Source organism: Panthera tigris, chromosome F2 (assembly GCF_018350195.1).
Source record: "Panthera tigris isolate Pti1 chromosome F2, P.tigris_Pti1_mat1.1, whole genome shotgun sequence".
NCBI lineage: Eukaryota > Metazoa > Chordata > Mammalia > Carnivora > Felidae > Panthera > Panthera tigris.
Window position 1 is genome coordinate 63,527,770 of NC_056676.1, and position 17,555 is coordinate 63,545,324.

At 35.5% G+C, this 17,555-nt stretch overlaps 1 protein-coding gene across 3 annotated transcripts in view; it reads left to right on the forward strand.

Annotated features, from left to right (window-relative positions):
* Window positions 1-17,555, forward strand: part of LOC102949163 (MDM2 binding protein) — a 91,441-nt gene that overhangs the window by 8,216 nt on the left and 65,670 nt on the right. For all 3 annotated transcript variants that reach the window (XM_042973539.1, XM_042973540.1, XM_007075591.3), the window contains exons 5-10: window positions 104-162; window positions 1,610-1,754; window positions 2,921-3,038; window positions 10,701-10,835; window positions 12,639-12,733; window positions 13,539-13,611. In XM_042973539.1, the coding sequence (XP_042829473.1) occupies window positions 104-162; window positions 1,610-1,754; window positions 2,921-3,038; window positions 10,701-10,835; window positions 12,639-12,733; window positions 13,539-13,611 (625 nt within the window). The remainder of the gene's footprint in view (window positions 1-103; window positions 163-1,609; window positions 1,755-2,920; window positions 3,039-10,700; window positions 10,836-12,638; window positions 12,734-13,538; window positions 13,612-17,555) is intronic.

Genomic DNA, 17,555 nt, shown 5'->3' on the forward strand with positions numbered 1-17,555 from the left:
TACTTCATAGTATCTGGCACATAGATTCATTTAGTTAATATTACCTGTTATGATTATATGTAATGTGTATGTGTGTGTTTTCTAACTTACCCTTTTGTTTTAGCCTGTATGAAGAATCTGCAGAAAATTTGCATCAATTGTCTGACAAACTTCCTGCTCCTGGTAATATTTTATGACTACTTTTGGGAATATGTCTTATCTTATACTTCCTATGAATGAGTGATGAATTCAGCCTTTATGCTTATGTTCTCACTTCTAATTTTGAAACTCAAAATGAAAAATAATTTCTTAATTGAAGTTGATATCAAACATACTTCACTGCTTTAATAAAGTATATTACTGAGACACTACAGTTCTCTTGTTTTTATTTAGTTAGAAAAACATTAGAACTTAGAAAATTAAATACCAGTCTCCATTTCCTTATTTAGTTATTACTGAAGAATCTTTCCACTATATACCATTGTTTTACATAGTACGTTCTGTAGCACATGAGTCCTATAACAATTCCTGGAAAAACAAGTTCTTTAACCTAGATCATTTTGGCAACATCTTTTAAGGTGTGTGGTCACTGTATACTTTATCAAATAGAAAATTCTACGGTAAAAGAAGCCCTTCACTCAGCATTTGTTTACAGAGCCCCCCCCTTTTTTTTTTTTACAATAATGACAAGTATATTTTATGAAATACTGTGTCATGCTATTCTTAAAGCTGTAGCCTCTCTGAAATTTATCTTTCCTTGTGTCAATCAAGTAGCTGGCATCTAAAACCTGGTATAATTTCGCATCTGTAAATACTTTTGAAGAGCTTTTCTTGAATATTTTTCATTATTGAAAGTCATTTATTAAGCACACATTTGTTGCATCTATCATAGATCATGTATTGTACTAGGAGCTGAGTATGTAATGATGAGTAAAGCAAATGTGATTACCATGAGGGACTTGAAAGCTCACAGTTTGATCCTTATATTCAAAATCCTATCTTAGTATAAAAGATTCTATGTGGGAAATAACTGAATACATAGATAAATAAACATACCAATTTTTTAAATGAAATGTGTCAAATTCAGAATATGCATTGAAATATGCAATTGCTGTTTTAGCAAAATAGAAAGCTTTCATTATCAAATTTCTGTTTGGTTCGGTTTTGTTAACATTTTCTAGGTTTTTTGGTAAGTTTATAAATTTATAAAATGTGAAGTTTCATGAAGTTATACTTTTTTCTTAGGAACCAATGATATTGTCAATATAATTGAGTTTTCTGAGTGTTTTATTGTCCTATAAAAAGAAATAATTTATTTGACCATTACAATTTTATATTAATTCATTCCTTTTTGTATAAATTAAGTATAGAAAAATGTACTGAAATTGCACAGATTTTTTTTCTCTGTTTCTCTGTTCAGTACAACAATAGCATTGATGATCTCAAGAGCAATGTGTATAATTAAGCATTGGTACATAACTGGCAAGTAATTATGATAGAGTTCATTGTTTTCTGTTATGTTAGCTATTTCAAGATAACATGGCTTTAAATCAAATGATGAACATTTAGAAATTTTGAACTTCTAAATGTGTATTTTTGTAATTATGAAAATGCCTTATTCTCTTTCTAGGTAGAGCAATGATAGATGTAATACTGTTGCCTTCTGACAAAGATCCTCCCAAGTTGAAAGACTGTTTACCTACTATAGGAGCATTAAAACATTTAAAGGAATGGTATTCAGCAAAAATTACTATAGCAGGAAATAATTGTGTAATGTAAGTTTCTTTGTTCATATTTGGTTGCTGTCTGTGTAATCTGTTTTCACAATTAACATGCCATCCTAATTTTAATAACTTATCACTTGAAGATTTTGTTTAATGTTTATTTTTGAGAGAGAGAGAGAGAGAGAGAGAGAGCAAGCGAGCATGAGTGGGGGAGGGGCAGAGAGAGAGGGAGACACAGAATCCGAAGCAGGCTCCAGGCTCTGAGCTGTCAGCACAGAGCCCAATGCAGGTCTCAAACTTATGAACCGTGAGATCATGATCTGAGCCGAAGTTGGACAGCCAACCAACTGAGCCACTCAGGCATCCCGATGACTTTTTTAATGTGATAAGATAGTTTTATGTCATACTGTTATTACAGGTTTATTGAGAAAATCTGGATTTTTCTTATTTCATATTTAATATTTCTGAGATATTTAAGTGTTTAGTAAGTGTCATCAATGCTGTTTTATAATCATTATTGAGCATTAATTATCTAAACACACTGTGTGCTCTTAAATAGGTTTGTATTGTCCATTGAGCACCATGATGAGTACCACGGATACACTGGATTTGTGATGTTGTATTTGTTTTTTTGTTTTATGTGCGATGTAGAAATAGATATATATTGTTGTGATTTATATTTTAGTAAGGATCAATTGTATATTACTGTTTTGATCCTTAAGTATTTCATTGGATTTGTTAACTTTGTGATTTTCTTCATTTAACAAGTGTGTATTGAGTACTGACTTTATGCCAAGCACAGCGATAGATGCTGTTGAGTTAAGAAGGTGCCATTTGATCTTGTTCATTGAAATACAGGGAGAAATAGGAATGCTGATAGTTATGATAGTCTGTGATAAGTACTATTATGGATTCCATACAAGATGTATGGGGAAAAATTAGGAGAGCAGTTCTCCCTTTGAACATAAAGGACTAATATTAAATCTGTGTATGTGTACATACATGTATGTATCTGACACACTTAAGCCAATATTAAATGGACATGTGATAGAGACTCCCTCAGAGAGTGACTTAAGGAACGTTCTACAATATTAGTACATAAAAGCAGCAGTAGAAACTTTGCATTTTTGCCTGTTAGGATTGTAGTTAACCATAACCATTAAATCTAAGTAGGATATGAAACCCTGTATTTAACTATCATAATCCTTTATTTATAGAAATTATCAGAAAATTGCAGAATACCTTTCTGCTAATGTCATATCTTTAGACGATCTCAAAAATGCTATTGACTCAAAGGAATTATGGAGGGGAAAGATTCAGATATGGGAAAGAAAGGTAAGTGGATTTCTCCGTTATCACCATTTGCAAAGCAGGGCTTTCAACTTTATTTACAACGCAGATAGTTTAAATGAATCTGAATGAAAATGTACCTTATAAAGATGTTCTAGAATAGCAACATCTGAGAAGAATTTTCTTTAGTAATAGAAATATTCTTCCTGTGTTAATGCAGTAGCCACTAGCCTTATGTTGCTATGAGCACTTTATACATGACTACTTCAACCAAAAAATTGAATTTTTAACTTTATTTTAATTAATTTAAATAGTCAGCATGGTTATGTTTTGGACACTACAGTTCTAGAATCTAACGTTCTTTTAAAAACAGAATTTGTGGGGCGCCTGGGTGGCTCAGTCGGTTGAGCGGCCGACTTCGGCTCAGGTTATGATCTCACGGTCCGTGAGTTTGAGCCCCGCGTCGGGCTCTGTGCAGACAGCTCGGAGCCTGGAGCCTGTTTCGGATTCTGTGTCTCCCTCTCTCTGACCCTCCCCGTTCATGCTCTGTCTCTTTCTGTCTCAAAAATAAATAAACGTTAAAAAAATAAATAAATAAAAAATAAAAACAGAATTTGACATTAGTTGAGTTCATGTTGTTTATCCAAGCTGCTTTATTTCACTTGATCTTAGCCAAAAGGCCGAGAAGCGATATCCAAGCTGCTTTATTTCAATGCATGTATAAACCACTGGAAAACTGCTTAGACCATATTCTTTTACCTATACCACTTTACATGATCACTGCTCTCTACTAACCAGCTCTCTGATTTTTTTTTTATTTATCTTTTTAATTTACATCCAAGTTAGTTAGCATATAGTGCAACAATGATTTTAGGAGTAGATTCCTTAATGCCCCTTACCCATTTAGCCCATCCCCCCTCCTACAACCCCTCCAGCATCCCTCTGTTCTCCATATTTAAGAGTCTCTTATGTTTTGTCCCCCTCCCTATTTTTATATTACTGTTACTTCCCTTCCCTTATGTTCATCTATTGTGTATCTTAAAAGTCCCCATATGAGTGAAGTCATAATGATATTTGTCTCTCTGACTAATTTCACTTAGCATAATACCCTCTAGTTCCATCCATGTAGTTGCAAATGGCAAGATTTCATTCTTTTTGATTGTCGGTTAATACTCCATTGTATGTATACATATATGTGCACACATATGTACACACATATGTGCATGTACGTACATACATACATACATACATACCACATCTTCTTTATCCATTCATCCATCGATGGACATTTGGGCTCTTTCCATACTTTGGCTATTGTTGATAGTGCTGCTATAAACACTGGGGTACATGTGCCCCTTTGAAATGGCACACCTGTATCCCTTGGATAAATACCTAGGAGTGTATTTGCTGGGTCGTAGGATAGTTCTATTATTAGTTTTTTGAGGACCCTCCATACTGTTTTCCAGAGTGGCTGCACCAGCTTGCATTCCCACCAGCAGTGCAAAAGAGATCCTCTTTCTCCGCATCCACACCAACATCTGTTGTGTCTGAATTTTTGTTAGCCATTCTGACAGGTGTAAGGTGGTATCTCATTTTAGTTTTGATTTGTATTTCCCTGATGATGAGTGATGTTGGGCATTTTTTCATGTGTTGGTTGGCCATCTGGATTTCTTCTTTGGCGAAGCGTCTATTCCTGTCTTTTGCCCATTTCTTCACTGGATTATTTGTTTTTTGGGTGTTGAGTTTGATGAATTCTTTATAGATTTTGGATATTAACCCATTATCTGATATGTTGTTTTCAAATATCTTCTCCCATTCTGTCAGTTGCCTTTTAGTTTTGCTGATTGTTTCCTTTGCTGTGCAGAAGCTTTTTATTTTGATGAGGTCCCAGTAGTTCATTTTTGCTTTTGTTTTCCTTGCCTCCAGAGACGTATTGAGTAAGAAATTGCTGCGGGCAAGATCAAAGAGGTTTTTGCCTGCTTTCTCCTTGAGGATTTTGATGGCTTCCTGTCTTACATTTAGGTCTTTCTTTCATCTATTTTGAGTTTATTTTTGTGTATGGTGTAAGAAAGTTCATTTTTCTGCTTGTCGCTGTCCAGTTTCCCCAGCACCATTTGCTGAAGGACTCTATTCCATTGGATATTCTTTCCTGCTTTGTCAAAGATTAGTTGACCATACGTTTGTGGGTCCATTCTGGGTTCTCTATTCTGTTCCATTGATCTGAGTGTCTGTTCTTGTGCCAGTACCATACTGTCTTGATGATTACAGCTTTGTAATACAGCTTGAAGTCCAGGATTGTGATGCCTCCTGCTTTGGTTTTCTTTTTCAAGATTACTTTGCCAGCTCTCTAATTTGAACACTTTTTTGTAACCTTACAAGATCCCAGATTTCTCAACTACAAGATGAAACTGATTAGTTCAGCCCCACTAATCTTAACTTTCTGTGAGGCTCCAATTTTATTTTGCTATCTCTTACAATGAATGAATATGTTTGGTGGCTTTTGTAAGTTATGTCCATGTTAAAATAAATATATTTCTAGTATTGTATATATATATATTTTAATTTTTTTCAATATATGAAGTTTATTGTCAAATTGGTTTCCATACAACACCCAGTGCTCATCCCAAAAGGTGCCCTCCTCAATACCTATCACCCACCCTCCCCTCCCTCCCACCCCCCATCAACCCTCAATTTGTTCTCAGTTTTTAAGAGTCTCTTATGCTTTGGCTCTCTCCCACTCTAACCTCTTTTTTCTTTTTTTTTTCCTTCCCCTCCCCCATGGGTTTCTGTTAAGTTTCTCAGGATCCACATAAGAGTGAAAACATATGGTATCTGTCTTTCTCTGTATGGCTTATTTCACTTAGCATCACACTCTCCAGTTCCATCCACGTTGCTACAAAGGGCCAATTTCGTTCTTTCTCATTGCCACGCAGTATTCCATTGTGTATATAAACCACAATTTCTTTATCCATTCATCAGTTGATGGACATTTAGGCTCTTTCCATAATTTGGCTATTGTTGAGAGTGCTGCTGTAAACATTGGGGTACAAGTGCCCCTATGCATCAGTACTCCTGTATCCCTTGGGTACATTCCTAGCAGTGCTATTGCTGGGTCATAGGGTAGGTCTATTTTTAATTTTCTGAGGAACCTCCACACTGCTTTCCAGAGCGGCTGCACCAATTTGCATTCCCACCAACAGTGCAAGAGGGTTCCCGTTTCTCCACATCCTCTCCAGCATCTATAGTCTCCTGATTTGTTCATTTTGGCCACTCTGACTGGCGTGAGGTGATATCTGAGTGTGGTTTCGATTTATATTTCCCTGATAAGGAGCGACGTTGAACATCTTTTCATGTGCCTGTTGGCCATCCGGATGTCTTCTTTAGAGAAGTGTCTATTCATGTTTTCTGCCCATTTCTTCACTGGGTTATTTGTTTTTTGGGTGTGGAGTTTGGTGAGCTCTTTATAGATTTTGGATCCTAGCCCTTTGTCCGATATGTCATTTGCAAATATCTTTTCCCATTCCGTTGGTTGCCTTTTAGTTTTGTTGATTGTTTCCTTTGCTGTGCAGAAGCTTTTTATCTTCATAAGGTCCCAGTAATTCATTTTTGCTTTTAATTCTCTTGCCTTTGGGGATGTGTCGAGTAAGAGATTGCTACGGCTGAGGTCAGAGAGGTCTTTTCCTGCTTTCTCCTCTAGGGTTTTGATGGTTTCCTGTCTCACATTCAGGTCCTTTATCCATTTTGAATTTATTTTTGTGAATGGTGTGAGAAAGTGGTCTAGTTTCAACCTTCTGCATGTTGCTGTCCAATTCTCCCAGCACCATTTGTTAAAGAGACTGTCTTTTTTTCCACTGGATGTTCTTTCCTGCCTTGTCAAAGATGAGTTGGCCATACGTTTGTGGGTCTAGTTCTGGGGTTTCTATTCTATTCCATTGGTCTATGTATCTGTTTTTGTGCCAATACCATGCTGTCTTGATGATGACAGCTTTGTAGTAGAGGCTAAAGTCTGGGATTGTGATGCCTCCTGCTTTGGTCTTCTTCTTCAAAATTACTTTGGCTATTCGGGGCCTTTTGTGGTTCCATATGAATTTTAGGATTGCTTGTTCTAGTTTCGAGAAGAATGCTGGTGCAATTTTGATTGGGATTGCATTGAATGTGTAGATAGCTTTGGGTAGTATTGACATTTTGACAATATTTATTCTTCCAATCCATGAGCAGGGAATGTCTTTCCATTTCTTTATATCTTCTTCAATTACCTGCATAAGCTTTCTATAGTTTTCAGCATACAGATCTTTTACATCTTTGGTTAGATTTATTCCTAGGTATTTTATGCTTCTTGGTGCAATTGTGAATGGGATCAGTTTCTTTATTTGTCTTTCTGTTGCTTCATTGTTAGTGTATAAGAATGCAACTGATTTCTGTACATTGATTTTGTATCCTGCAACTTTGCTGAATTCATGTATCAGTTCTAGCAGACTTTTGGTGGAGTCTATCGGATTTTCCATGTATAATATCATGTCATCTGCAAAAAGCGAAAGCTTGACTTCATCTTTGCCAATTTTGATGCCTTTGATTTCCTTTTGTTGTCTGATTGCTGATGCTAGAACTTCCAACACTATGTTAAACAACAGCGGTGAGAGTGGGCATCCCTGTCGTGTTCCTGATCTCAGGGAAAAAGCTCTCAGTTTTTCCCCATTGAGGATGATGTTAGCTGTGGGCTTTTCATAAATGGCTTTTGTGATCTTTAAGTATGTTCCTTCTATCCCGACTTTCTCAAGGGTTTTTATTAAGAAAGGGTGCTGGATTTTGTCAAAGGCCTTTTCTGCATCGATTGACAGGATCATATGGTTCTTCTCTTTTTTTTTTATTAATGTGATGTATCACGTTGATTGATTTGCGAATGTTGAACCAGCCCTGCATCCCAGGAATGAATCCCACTTGATCATGGTGAATAATTCTTTTTATATGCTGTTGAATTTGATTTGCTAGTATCTTATTGAGAATTTTTGCATCCATATTCATCAGGGATATTGGCCTGTAGTTCTCTTTTTTTACTGGGTCTCTGTCTGGTTTGGGAATCAAAGTAATACTGGCTTCATAGAATGAGTCTGGAAGTTTTCCTTCCCTTTCTATTTCTTGGAATAGCTTGAGAAGGATAGGTATTATCTCTGCTTTAAACATCTGGTAGAACTCCCCTGGGAAGCCATTTGGTCCTGGACTCTTATTTGTGGGGAGATTTTTGATAATCGATTCAATTTCTTCGCTGGTTATGGGTCTGTTCAAGCTTTCTATTTCCTCCTGATTGAGTTTTGGAAGAGTGTGGGTGTTTAGGAATTTGTCCATTTCTTCCAGGTTGTCCAATTTGTTGGCATATAATTTTTCATAGTATTCCCTGATAATTGTTTGTATCTCTGAGGGATTGGTTGTAATAATTCCATTTTCATTCATGATTTTATCTATTTGGGTCATCTCCCTTTTCTTTTTGAGAAGCCTGGCTAGAGGTTTGTCAATTTTGTTTATTTTTTCAAAAAACCAACTCTTGGTTTCGTTGATCTGCTCTACCGTTTTTTTAGATTCTATATTGTTTATTTCTGCTCTGATCTTTATTATTTCCCTTCTTCTGCTGGGTTTAGGCTGGCTTTGCTGTTCTGCTTCTATTTCCTTTAGGTGTGCTGTTAGATTTTGTATTTGGGATTTTTCTTGTTTCTTGAGATAGGCCTGGATTGCGATGTATTTTCCTCTCAGTACTGCCTTCGCTGGATCCCAAAGCGTCTGGATTGTTGTATTTTCATTTTCGTTTGTTTCCATATATTTTTTAATTTCTTCTCTAATTGCCTGGTTGACCCACTCATTCGTTAGTAGGGTGTTCTTTAACCTCCATGCTTTTGGAGGTTTTCCAGACTTTTTCCTGTGGTTGATTTCAAGCTTCATAGCATTGTGGTCTGAAAGTATGCATGGTATAATTTCAATTCTTGTAAACTTATGAAGGGCTGTTTTGTGACCCAGTATATGATCTATCTTGGAGAATGTTCCATGTGTACTCGAGAAGAAAGTATATTCTGTTGCTTTGGGATGCAGAGTTCTAAATATATCTGTCAAGTCCATCTGATCCAATGTATCATTCAGGGCCCTTGTTTCTTTATTGACCGTGTGTCTAGATGATCTATCCATTTCTGTAAATGGGGTGTTAAAGTCCCCTGCAATGACCACATTCTTATCAATAAGGTTGCTTATGTTTATGAGTAATTGTTTTATATATTTGGGGGTTCCGGTATTCGGCGCATAGACATTTATAATTGTTAGCTCTTCCTGATGGATAGACCCTGTAATTATTATATAATGCCCTTCTTCATCTCTTGTTACAGCCTTTAATTTAAAGTCTAGTTTGTCTGATATAAGTATGGCTACTCCAGCTTTCTTTTGGCTTCCAGTAGCATGATAAATACTTCTCCATCCCCTCACTCTCAATCTAAAGGTGTCCTCAGGTCTAAAATGAGTCTCTTGTATATATTTTTGAAGATAGGCAAAACTAAAGAAAGTTTCTTAATGTTCAGGGTGATATGGGAGCATGAGTTGGGCCTTGCATTTCTATGAAGATTTATTGCACTAATTAGTAGATTTTTTTTTCCTTTTCAATTCACCCTTAATTATGGCTTAGTAAAACTTGTGCTAAGAAAATAGGAATTAATGTGATTGGGTCCTTCTTGCTGATTTTCATGCTGCCTCATCCTTACCTTGGAAAGTTAAACCTACAGGCAAACCTCTGCAAGTGATTTTAACATAAACAAGCCACACAGTCAGCTGGAAGAGTGTAAGATAAAATTAACGATGAGAATTGGTTTTGTATACATTTTTTGAAACTGCATGTTTGCATACAGACAAATAATGGCAGGGTTCTTTTCATGCAATTCTTCTATTGTTTTATGAATAGGAAATTAAATGTTCGTACCCCACAGGATGCATTTACAACTTGAAATCACTTGCTTTGGTGGAGAATAGCTTTTGATGTAGGTGCATTGTAGTGATCCAAGACATAGATTCTAGAGTTAGATTGTCAGCATTCAAATCCCTACTCTATTTCTTGCTAATTTTGTGTGACCTACAGGGCAATATTTAGCCATTTGGTGCCACAGTTGTCTTCATCTGTAAGATAAGTGTAATAATAGTTCCTACCTCATAGATTTTTGTAAAGGTTAAATTATGTAAAGTACAAAGTAACCACTCATTAAATATTAGCTCTCATTGTTACCGTTACTATTAACACCTCTACTATTTCTACTTCTGTAGGAATTGGTCTTTTCGTCAACTTATTTTGAAAGCAAACTATGTGTGAGGCGTTGTCCTAAGGATTTGTGGTGAATAAGACAGACAGGCTTGTGTTTTGCAGAGCGTACAGACTGGTAGGAAGCCAGATATTGAACAAGTATATGTAAAGGAGGTTGTTTGGTTCTGTGGTTGCATGGAACGGCCTTAATATACTCTTGTGGGCTGCTGTAGGGCCAATGAGAGCTTTTCATAAAAAGATCCATGTGTAAGTTGAAACAGGAAGGATGTGTTCATAAATGGAGGAATCACATTTTGAGCTGAAGAATCAAAAATATATTTACGTGTGGTTTTCTTCTCAACTTTTATATTGCATTAAGATGTATTGATCTTTGTAACTTTATTCATGATATTTGTAACTGTGTTCTCTTGGTTTCTTTTCAGTTTGGATCTGAAATTATTTTTCCTGAATTTTGTTTAAAGGGAGTCACTCCTAAGAATTTTAGTACATCTACTTTAAATCCTTGCATTCTTGCCAAAAAGACATTACCATCAAAGGATAAGAATATTTTACCAAAGGTAATCTATATTTAATTCATTTTCCAATCATCCATTCAGGCATATTTTTGTTCTTATAAGATATCTTTGAATCTTGAAAGTAACATTCCTAGTATATGTGCTTAAATGTGCTCACTTGCATAATTTTTATTATAACTGTAATTAAGTGCTTAAATTATACTATGTTATTAGCAAAACTATCACTACTTTAAGTTATTTTTAAAATGGAATGATCCTAACCTTAGATCAATATAGGCCTGAAACTTCCTTTGGTTAGGACTTTGCTATGAGGCCTTTAAGACTCAGTTCGGGGGGAATGTGACACACTGGAAAAAGAACTGGCCTTGATGTTGGGTAGACCAGGGTTTGAAACCTGGCTCTGTTACCTGTAAGTTGTGGTAAGCTGGGTAGATTGATTAATTCATTTGTGAAATGGAGACAAGAACACACTTACCTTACAAAGTTATTACAAAGTTTAAATGAGGTAAGGGATTCCAGTACCATACGTTTGCTTCTTTCACAGTTTAAGACGTGTTAGTTTGTGTCCCATATCTCCATAGATTTATTCTTAAAATGCAGGTAATTATAAAGTAAAACAATTTTAAAAGGGTTTAGTTGACCTTTTTTTTTATATTAGAAAAATAACATAAGATGTGTTTATGTAGAAACATTTTAGAAATTCACTTTGAAAGACCGAGTTCAAGAATGTACAAAACAACAGTCGTGAAGTTACAATGATGTCAGATTGATGGGTAATATTTTCTGATCAAAGGGTAGTATAAAAGGGGCATATTTCTGATGTGAACACATTTCCCAATATTTGTTCAGAATGGTTACTTTAAGTAAACTACCATGGCCATCTTTCACAGGACTGTTAATAGTTTTTTTTTTAATATTATGAATATTGTATTCATTATTCATTCATTCATTATTCAAATATGAATAATGTATTTAAATTTTGCTGCTATCGATGGAAATCTTAGGGTAAAACCTCTTTAATAAATGTCTCTGTTTCTCTCTCTCTCTCTCTCTATACATGTGTATATATGCACACATACACATATACTCTGTAAGTATATGTGTGTCTTTATGTGTATATATATGCATAATTGTATATGGTGAAATTACTCAGCTTTCTGCAAGTTTAAAACTTTGTGTAGTCTCCTCAAGATATGTTTGCTTTTCTTTGTCCTTCCAGTGACATACTCTCATCTCAACTCTTAAAATACCTGTCCTCCTTCACTGTTAGGTTCTGCCCAAAGAAATACTGCAAGTTTATTTTTCCAAGTGGAGCTATCTTTGCTAATTAGGACTAATGGCTTCCCTGGTTCTCTTAATTTCTTCAGCATTTCTTTGAAGAATGTTATCTTATTTTTATTTTTATTTTATTTTATTAATCTCAACATACCACTCAATCTAAGTTCATACCAGAGAATCTTCTCTTTCTCTCTCTCAGTCTTGCAGACCCTCTAAATTTGTTTCTTCAACATCCTAGCCTCTTGGGTCATCTGTCTGTCTTACTGAAAATAAACACGAAAAGTTGAGAACTCCTGTCTTCTATTGCTTGCCTCTTTCTAGACTCATTTTCCCTCTGTTAAAACTCTTCAGTTACTAAGAAATCTCTATGTCTGTCTCTTCTCTGAAAGGTAAAATTAGAATGGAAGAAACTCTTGTCTGCTATAGAGGATCTAACGTTTGGCTTGCATAATGTGTAAATACTTGCTTTTAAACATCCATTTTAGTGTTAAGCCCTAATTGCTAATTTATTTACTTTTATTTTATTTATAGAATTTAAAGTATTACATAATCTTATTTCTTTCCTAGGTTTTCCATTATTATGGCTCTGCTTTAGAATTTGTTCAGATAATAAAATTATCAGATCTGCCCTCCTGCTATATGTCGGACATTGAATTTGAATTGTATCCTTTTATTTACGTATTCATTTTAGATTATATTTGCTGTGTCACGTAGAATGTTTCCTTCACTTTTAGATATTGGACCATGATGGATTTTTTTCTTTAATAATATTCAGTATATTTTTCATTGCCATTGTTTTAAGAGATATTCTGCAACTTGCAAAAACAAAAAAATCTTCCTTCAAGTACTACTAGATTTATGCATCTAGAATAGGCAAAAGACTTTCTGGTATTGCTACTCATCATTAATGGGGTAGGGAGGATGGAGAAATGTTAGGAATCTGTGGAGAAAAACAGAGTAACTTACATACTCCTGAAATGTTCAGATGTTTCTCTCGCCTTCGGCAGGAGGGGTATATAAGCACCAGTCCACTGTATCTTTGTATGCATACTAAGGTAAATATAAATGCCATCTCACATACCTGCAAATATTCAACATATCTTAGACTCTCTTTTAAGAAAAGAGTTTTTAGAAATATACCTAAGAACAGAACATTTTGTATAAAAAGAAATTGTTGCCTGGAAATGGAACATTAGCATGGTGTTCTTAAATTTTTGTGCAGAAACATAATTTTTACAAATCTCTTTTTCTCATAGTGTATGGGAATGCTTTTCATAGAAGCATTATTTCTTGGTATATTTTCAGTATTATAAAAATAATTTTCCTTAAGGAAAGGAGTAATTGTGAATTCTTACAGTTAAAATTTTTAATAATTTAAGCACCTTGTGAATTAGAGAATCAAACTTGTTTTAGGGAGTTGAATTATTTCTCAGTTACCATTGTATCATTTCTTTAACTTTAATGCAGAGGGTTGACACAAAACAATACCAAACAAAATTCCATGTTGCTATGGGAGCAGATTTCTTCTCTGCGTGGCAAGGTATGGTGGTGTTTTGTTTTGTTTTGTTTTAAGGATGTGCTGGAAAAGGAAATATAGGGCCCCTGAGTGGCTCAGTCGGTTGAGTGTATGACTCTTGGTTTTGGCTCGGGTCATGATACCAGTGTCATGGGATCGAGCCCCGTGTTGGGCCCTGTGCTGATCATGGAGCCTGCTTGGGTGTCTCTCTCTCTCTCTCTCTCTCTCTCTCTCTCTTTCTCTCCTTCTCTCCCTCTGCCCCTATCCCCTGCTTGCTCGCTCGCTCTCCCTCTCTCTCTCTAAAATATATTTACAAAAAAAAAAAGAAAGAATAAAAGAGAATGTAGTTTGTTAATCTGTTTTTGCGTAATGATTTTGCTTCTTGAACATAACATGATTTTGGTCCTAACAGATATTAAAATATTTTGGACTTCCCATAATAATACCAAAGTCCTCTGCAGACAGGAAATGATGTTGTGTTTTTAGATTTTCAAAGATAAGCTTCATGACTGATGATTTTGTTACTTTTAAAATTTGAGACCATATTATATTATTGTTAATCTACTTCAACAATCTAATCCTTCAACATGTGATTTCAGTTAGGTGAGGAGATACTCATATGCTTGCATTATCTTTTTCATGGTAGGACAGGTGGATGGAAGTGAGAAAAGTTTCTAAAGCCTCACTGAATTATCAGTTGTAAATTTTCAGTTTTTCTTTCTTTTTTTTTTTTTTTCAACTTTTTTTTTTTTAATTTATTTTTGGGACAGAGAGAGACAGAACATGAACGGGGGAGGGGCAGAGAGAGAGGGAGACACAGAATCGGAAACAGGCTCCAGGCTCCGAGCCATCAGCCCAGAGCCTGACGCGGGGCTCGAACTCACAGACCACGAGATCGTGACCTGGCTGAAGTCGGACGCTTAACCGACTGCGCCACCCAGGCGCCCCCCTCAGTTTTTCTTTCTTAATTCTAGTGATGGTTATAAGATTTGTGGCTATTTTGTAGTTATTTATATAATGTACTTATTAATAATTTATAGTTATTTAGATACATGTGTATATTAAACTCATCTATTTAAGGTCAACTACAGTGTTTAATGGGAAAAACCAGAAGTTTGCTTTTCTTTCTGGTTATTTGTTTCACTACTGTGTTTCTTTGAAAACAATTTTTGATTCACAGAATATTCATTGGCAATATTTATATAACATTAACTGTTTTAACAATGAAGTATTTCAAACAGAGTTGCATGGAGAAAAATTATAATTATAGTTTCCCTATAGCACTATAATCAAATATTGGTTATAGTTCCCTTAGAAAATTGATATGGTAACAGAAATATGATTTTGGCCTTAAGATGCTTGACTGTACAGTAATTTCAAATTTTGACTTGCAGCCTCTTTTTCCAGGAAATTAAAATTTTGAGTAGTGCCCCAAAGTATTTATTAGATGAAGTAGCCTTTGAAGGAACAGCCTGAAGTGTGATATTAGCCTGTGTTTTCATCCTCTAAAGAATACCTAATATGCTAAAATTTGAAATTTTAAAACTTATCTTTTCTTATTTATCCAACATGTATCCTATTATGTGCTAGACGCTGTGGTAGATATTAGGGATCTAGTGATGGATTGCACAGATGAAGACTCTCCTCATGGAATTTACATTTTGGTGGGAAAAACAGAAAACAAATAATAAGAATTATGAAGAAAATAAGCCGACTGCAATTAGAGTAATAGGGTGGAGGACCTACTTTAAACATCTTTACAAAAATATGCACACAGAAGTTTTGTGAAGTGGCATAGTAGAAAAGAAAGAAAGAAAAAAGAAGAAAGCATGAAGAATAAAAAAAAAATCTTCCCTTTTTTTCTTTTTTCTTTTCTTTTCTTTTCTTTTCTTTTCTTTTCTTTTCTTTTTTTTAACAGAGAGAGCGTGAGCAGGGGTGGGTGGGATGGGGTGGGGCACGGGCAGAGGGAAAGAGAGACCACCTTAAGCAGGCTCTGAGCTCAGTGTGGAGCCCAGCACAGGGCTCCATCCCACAGCCCTGGGATCATGACGTGAGCCAAAAGTGAGAGTCAGATGCTGAACCAACTGAGCCACCCAGGCACCCCATTTTGTTTTTGTTTTAACCCAACTAACTAAATAGTTCTCTGTGTAACCTTATCTAGTTCATCTAACTTGGGGGGGGGCTCTTTATTCTAGGAAATGAGAATATCATTTATCATTAATAATCTCACCTGTTACCGAATAAGGGAGGGGAGGACCATGGTAGGGTAGAAAGTCTCAAGTGAAAGAGTATGTACTTTAGAAAACTTGGGTTTAAGTCCTAGCTCTGCCACTCACTGGCTTATAGCTTTTAAAATTGTAAACTGTAAATAATAATCCCTGTTTTACCTATTTCAAAAGTTGTAATGAAAACCAAATTGGAAGATATTTTATAAGCTGTGAAGTATGACATAAATGATGGTTGCTAATTTTTATGTTTTTTTAAAAAAATTTTTTTTAATGTTTATTTACTTTTTGAGAGACAGAGATGTGAGTGGGGGAGGGGCAGAGAGAGGGAGACACAGAATCGGAAGCAGGCTCCAGGCTCTGAGCTGTCAACACAGCTCGAATCCACAGACCGCGAGATCATGACCTGAGCTGAAGTCGGACACTTAACCGACTGAGCCACCTAGGCGCCCCGATTTTTATGGTCTTTGATGTTTATCTGGCCCAAAAGATAGGCATATATGAAATATTTTCCTGAAAAGGATATAAAGCACCAAATACCCTCTAGATGTTTTGAAGATAAGATGAAACTTTTAGGAATTAGTTTTATAGATAATTTTTCAAGTCAAGATCAGACACAGACCTGTAATTTAACACAGGTATAAAATAATCCTTAATCCATCAAGTTATTGAAGATAGACAACACTAATACTAGAAGCAAAAGAAACTATTGATATTTATATCGTGTTTTCAATTTTCTAAATTTGGTATATTAGATTGTCATTTTTATTGCTTCTTGGACAACGACTGTGAAATATTCTTTATCAGTAAGGGACAAATAAATGATGGAACTTTGTATATATGTTCCTACTTTAATGCAGCAAAAGGGATATTTTTTTGAAACATAATTTAGCTAACATACCTCTAAATGTGAAGCACTGTATTTTCCTTTTATATTGGGTCTTTTACATCTTTGAAAAAATTAGTTTTCATTTGCATGCTCATTCTTTGAAATAATTCTTTTGCTTCGTAGCTTGGTTTTCATTTGTTTATTCAACAATTTGCATGTGGGGGCTGGGGAGAGACTGCCTGCTGTGTGCCGGCTGCTTGTTTCAGGTACTGGAGAGAATAAAATGGACAAAGCCCCTCCTTAGGAAGCATTCATCGTACTTAAATTCTAGTGATTTTTATGATCTTTAAATTTTTTAAGTTTATTTATTTATTTTGAGAGAGACCAAGACAGCACAAGGTGGGAGGGTCAGAGAGAGAGAGGGAGAGAGAGAGGATCCTAAGCAGGTTCCGCACTGCCAGCGCAGAGCCTGATGTGGGACTCGAACCCATGAAGCCTTGAGATCATGGCCTGAGCTGAAACCAAGAGTCGGACACTTAACCAAGCCACTCAGGCACCGCATAGTGATTTATATGATCTTAAGTCAACTTCTGACTTAAAGAAAAAAAAAATGTTAGATTAGCTCCAGAATAAAAATAAAAACCTTTTATAGTAAAGCTAATGTTATTAGATTAGTAAAAGATACGAGGATTGTTAGGGAACCATGATATCTACTAATCACATAGGCAGGAAATCTTTTTTTTAAGAGGAGAATTTGCAAGGTTAAAAACAGGATTGCCATAGTGCCTGTTTGTTCAGGGGATGCCTACTGAAAAGACTGAATCATGGTTTTGAAACACAGGTTTGAAATGTTATTTGGTTTTTAAATTCTGGAGATAGAATGATAACCTAGAAGCACCATCCTCGGGTCTCAG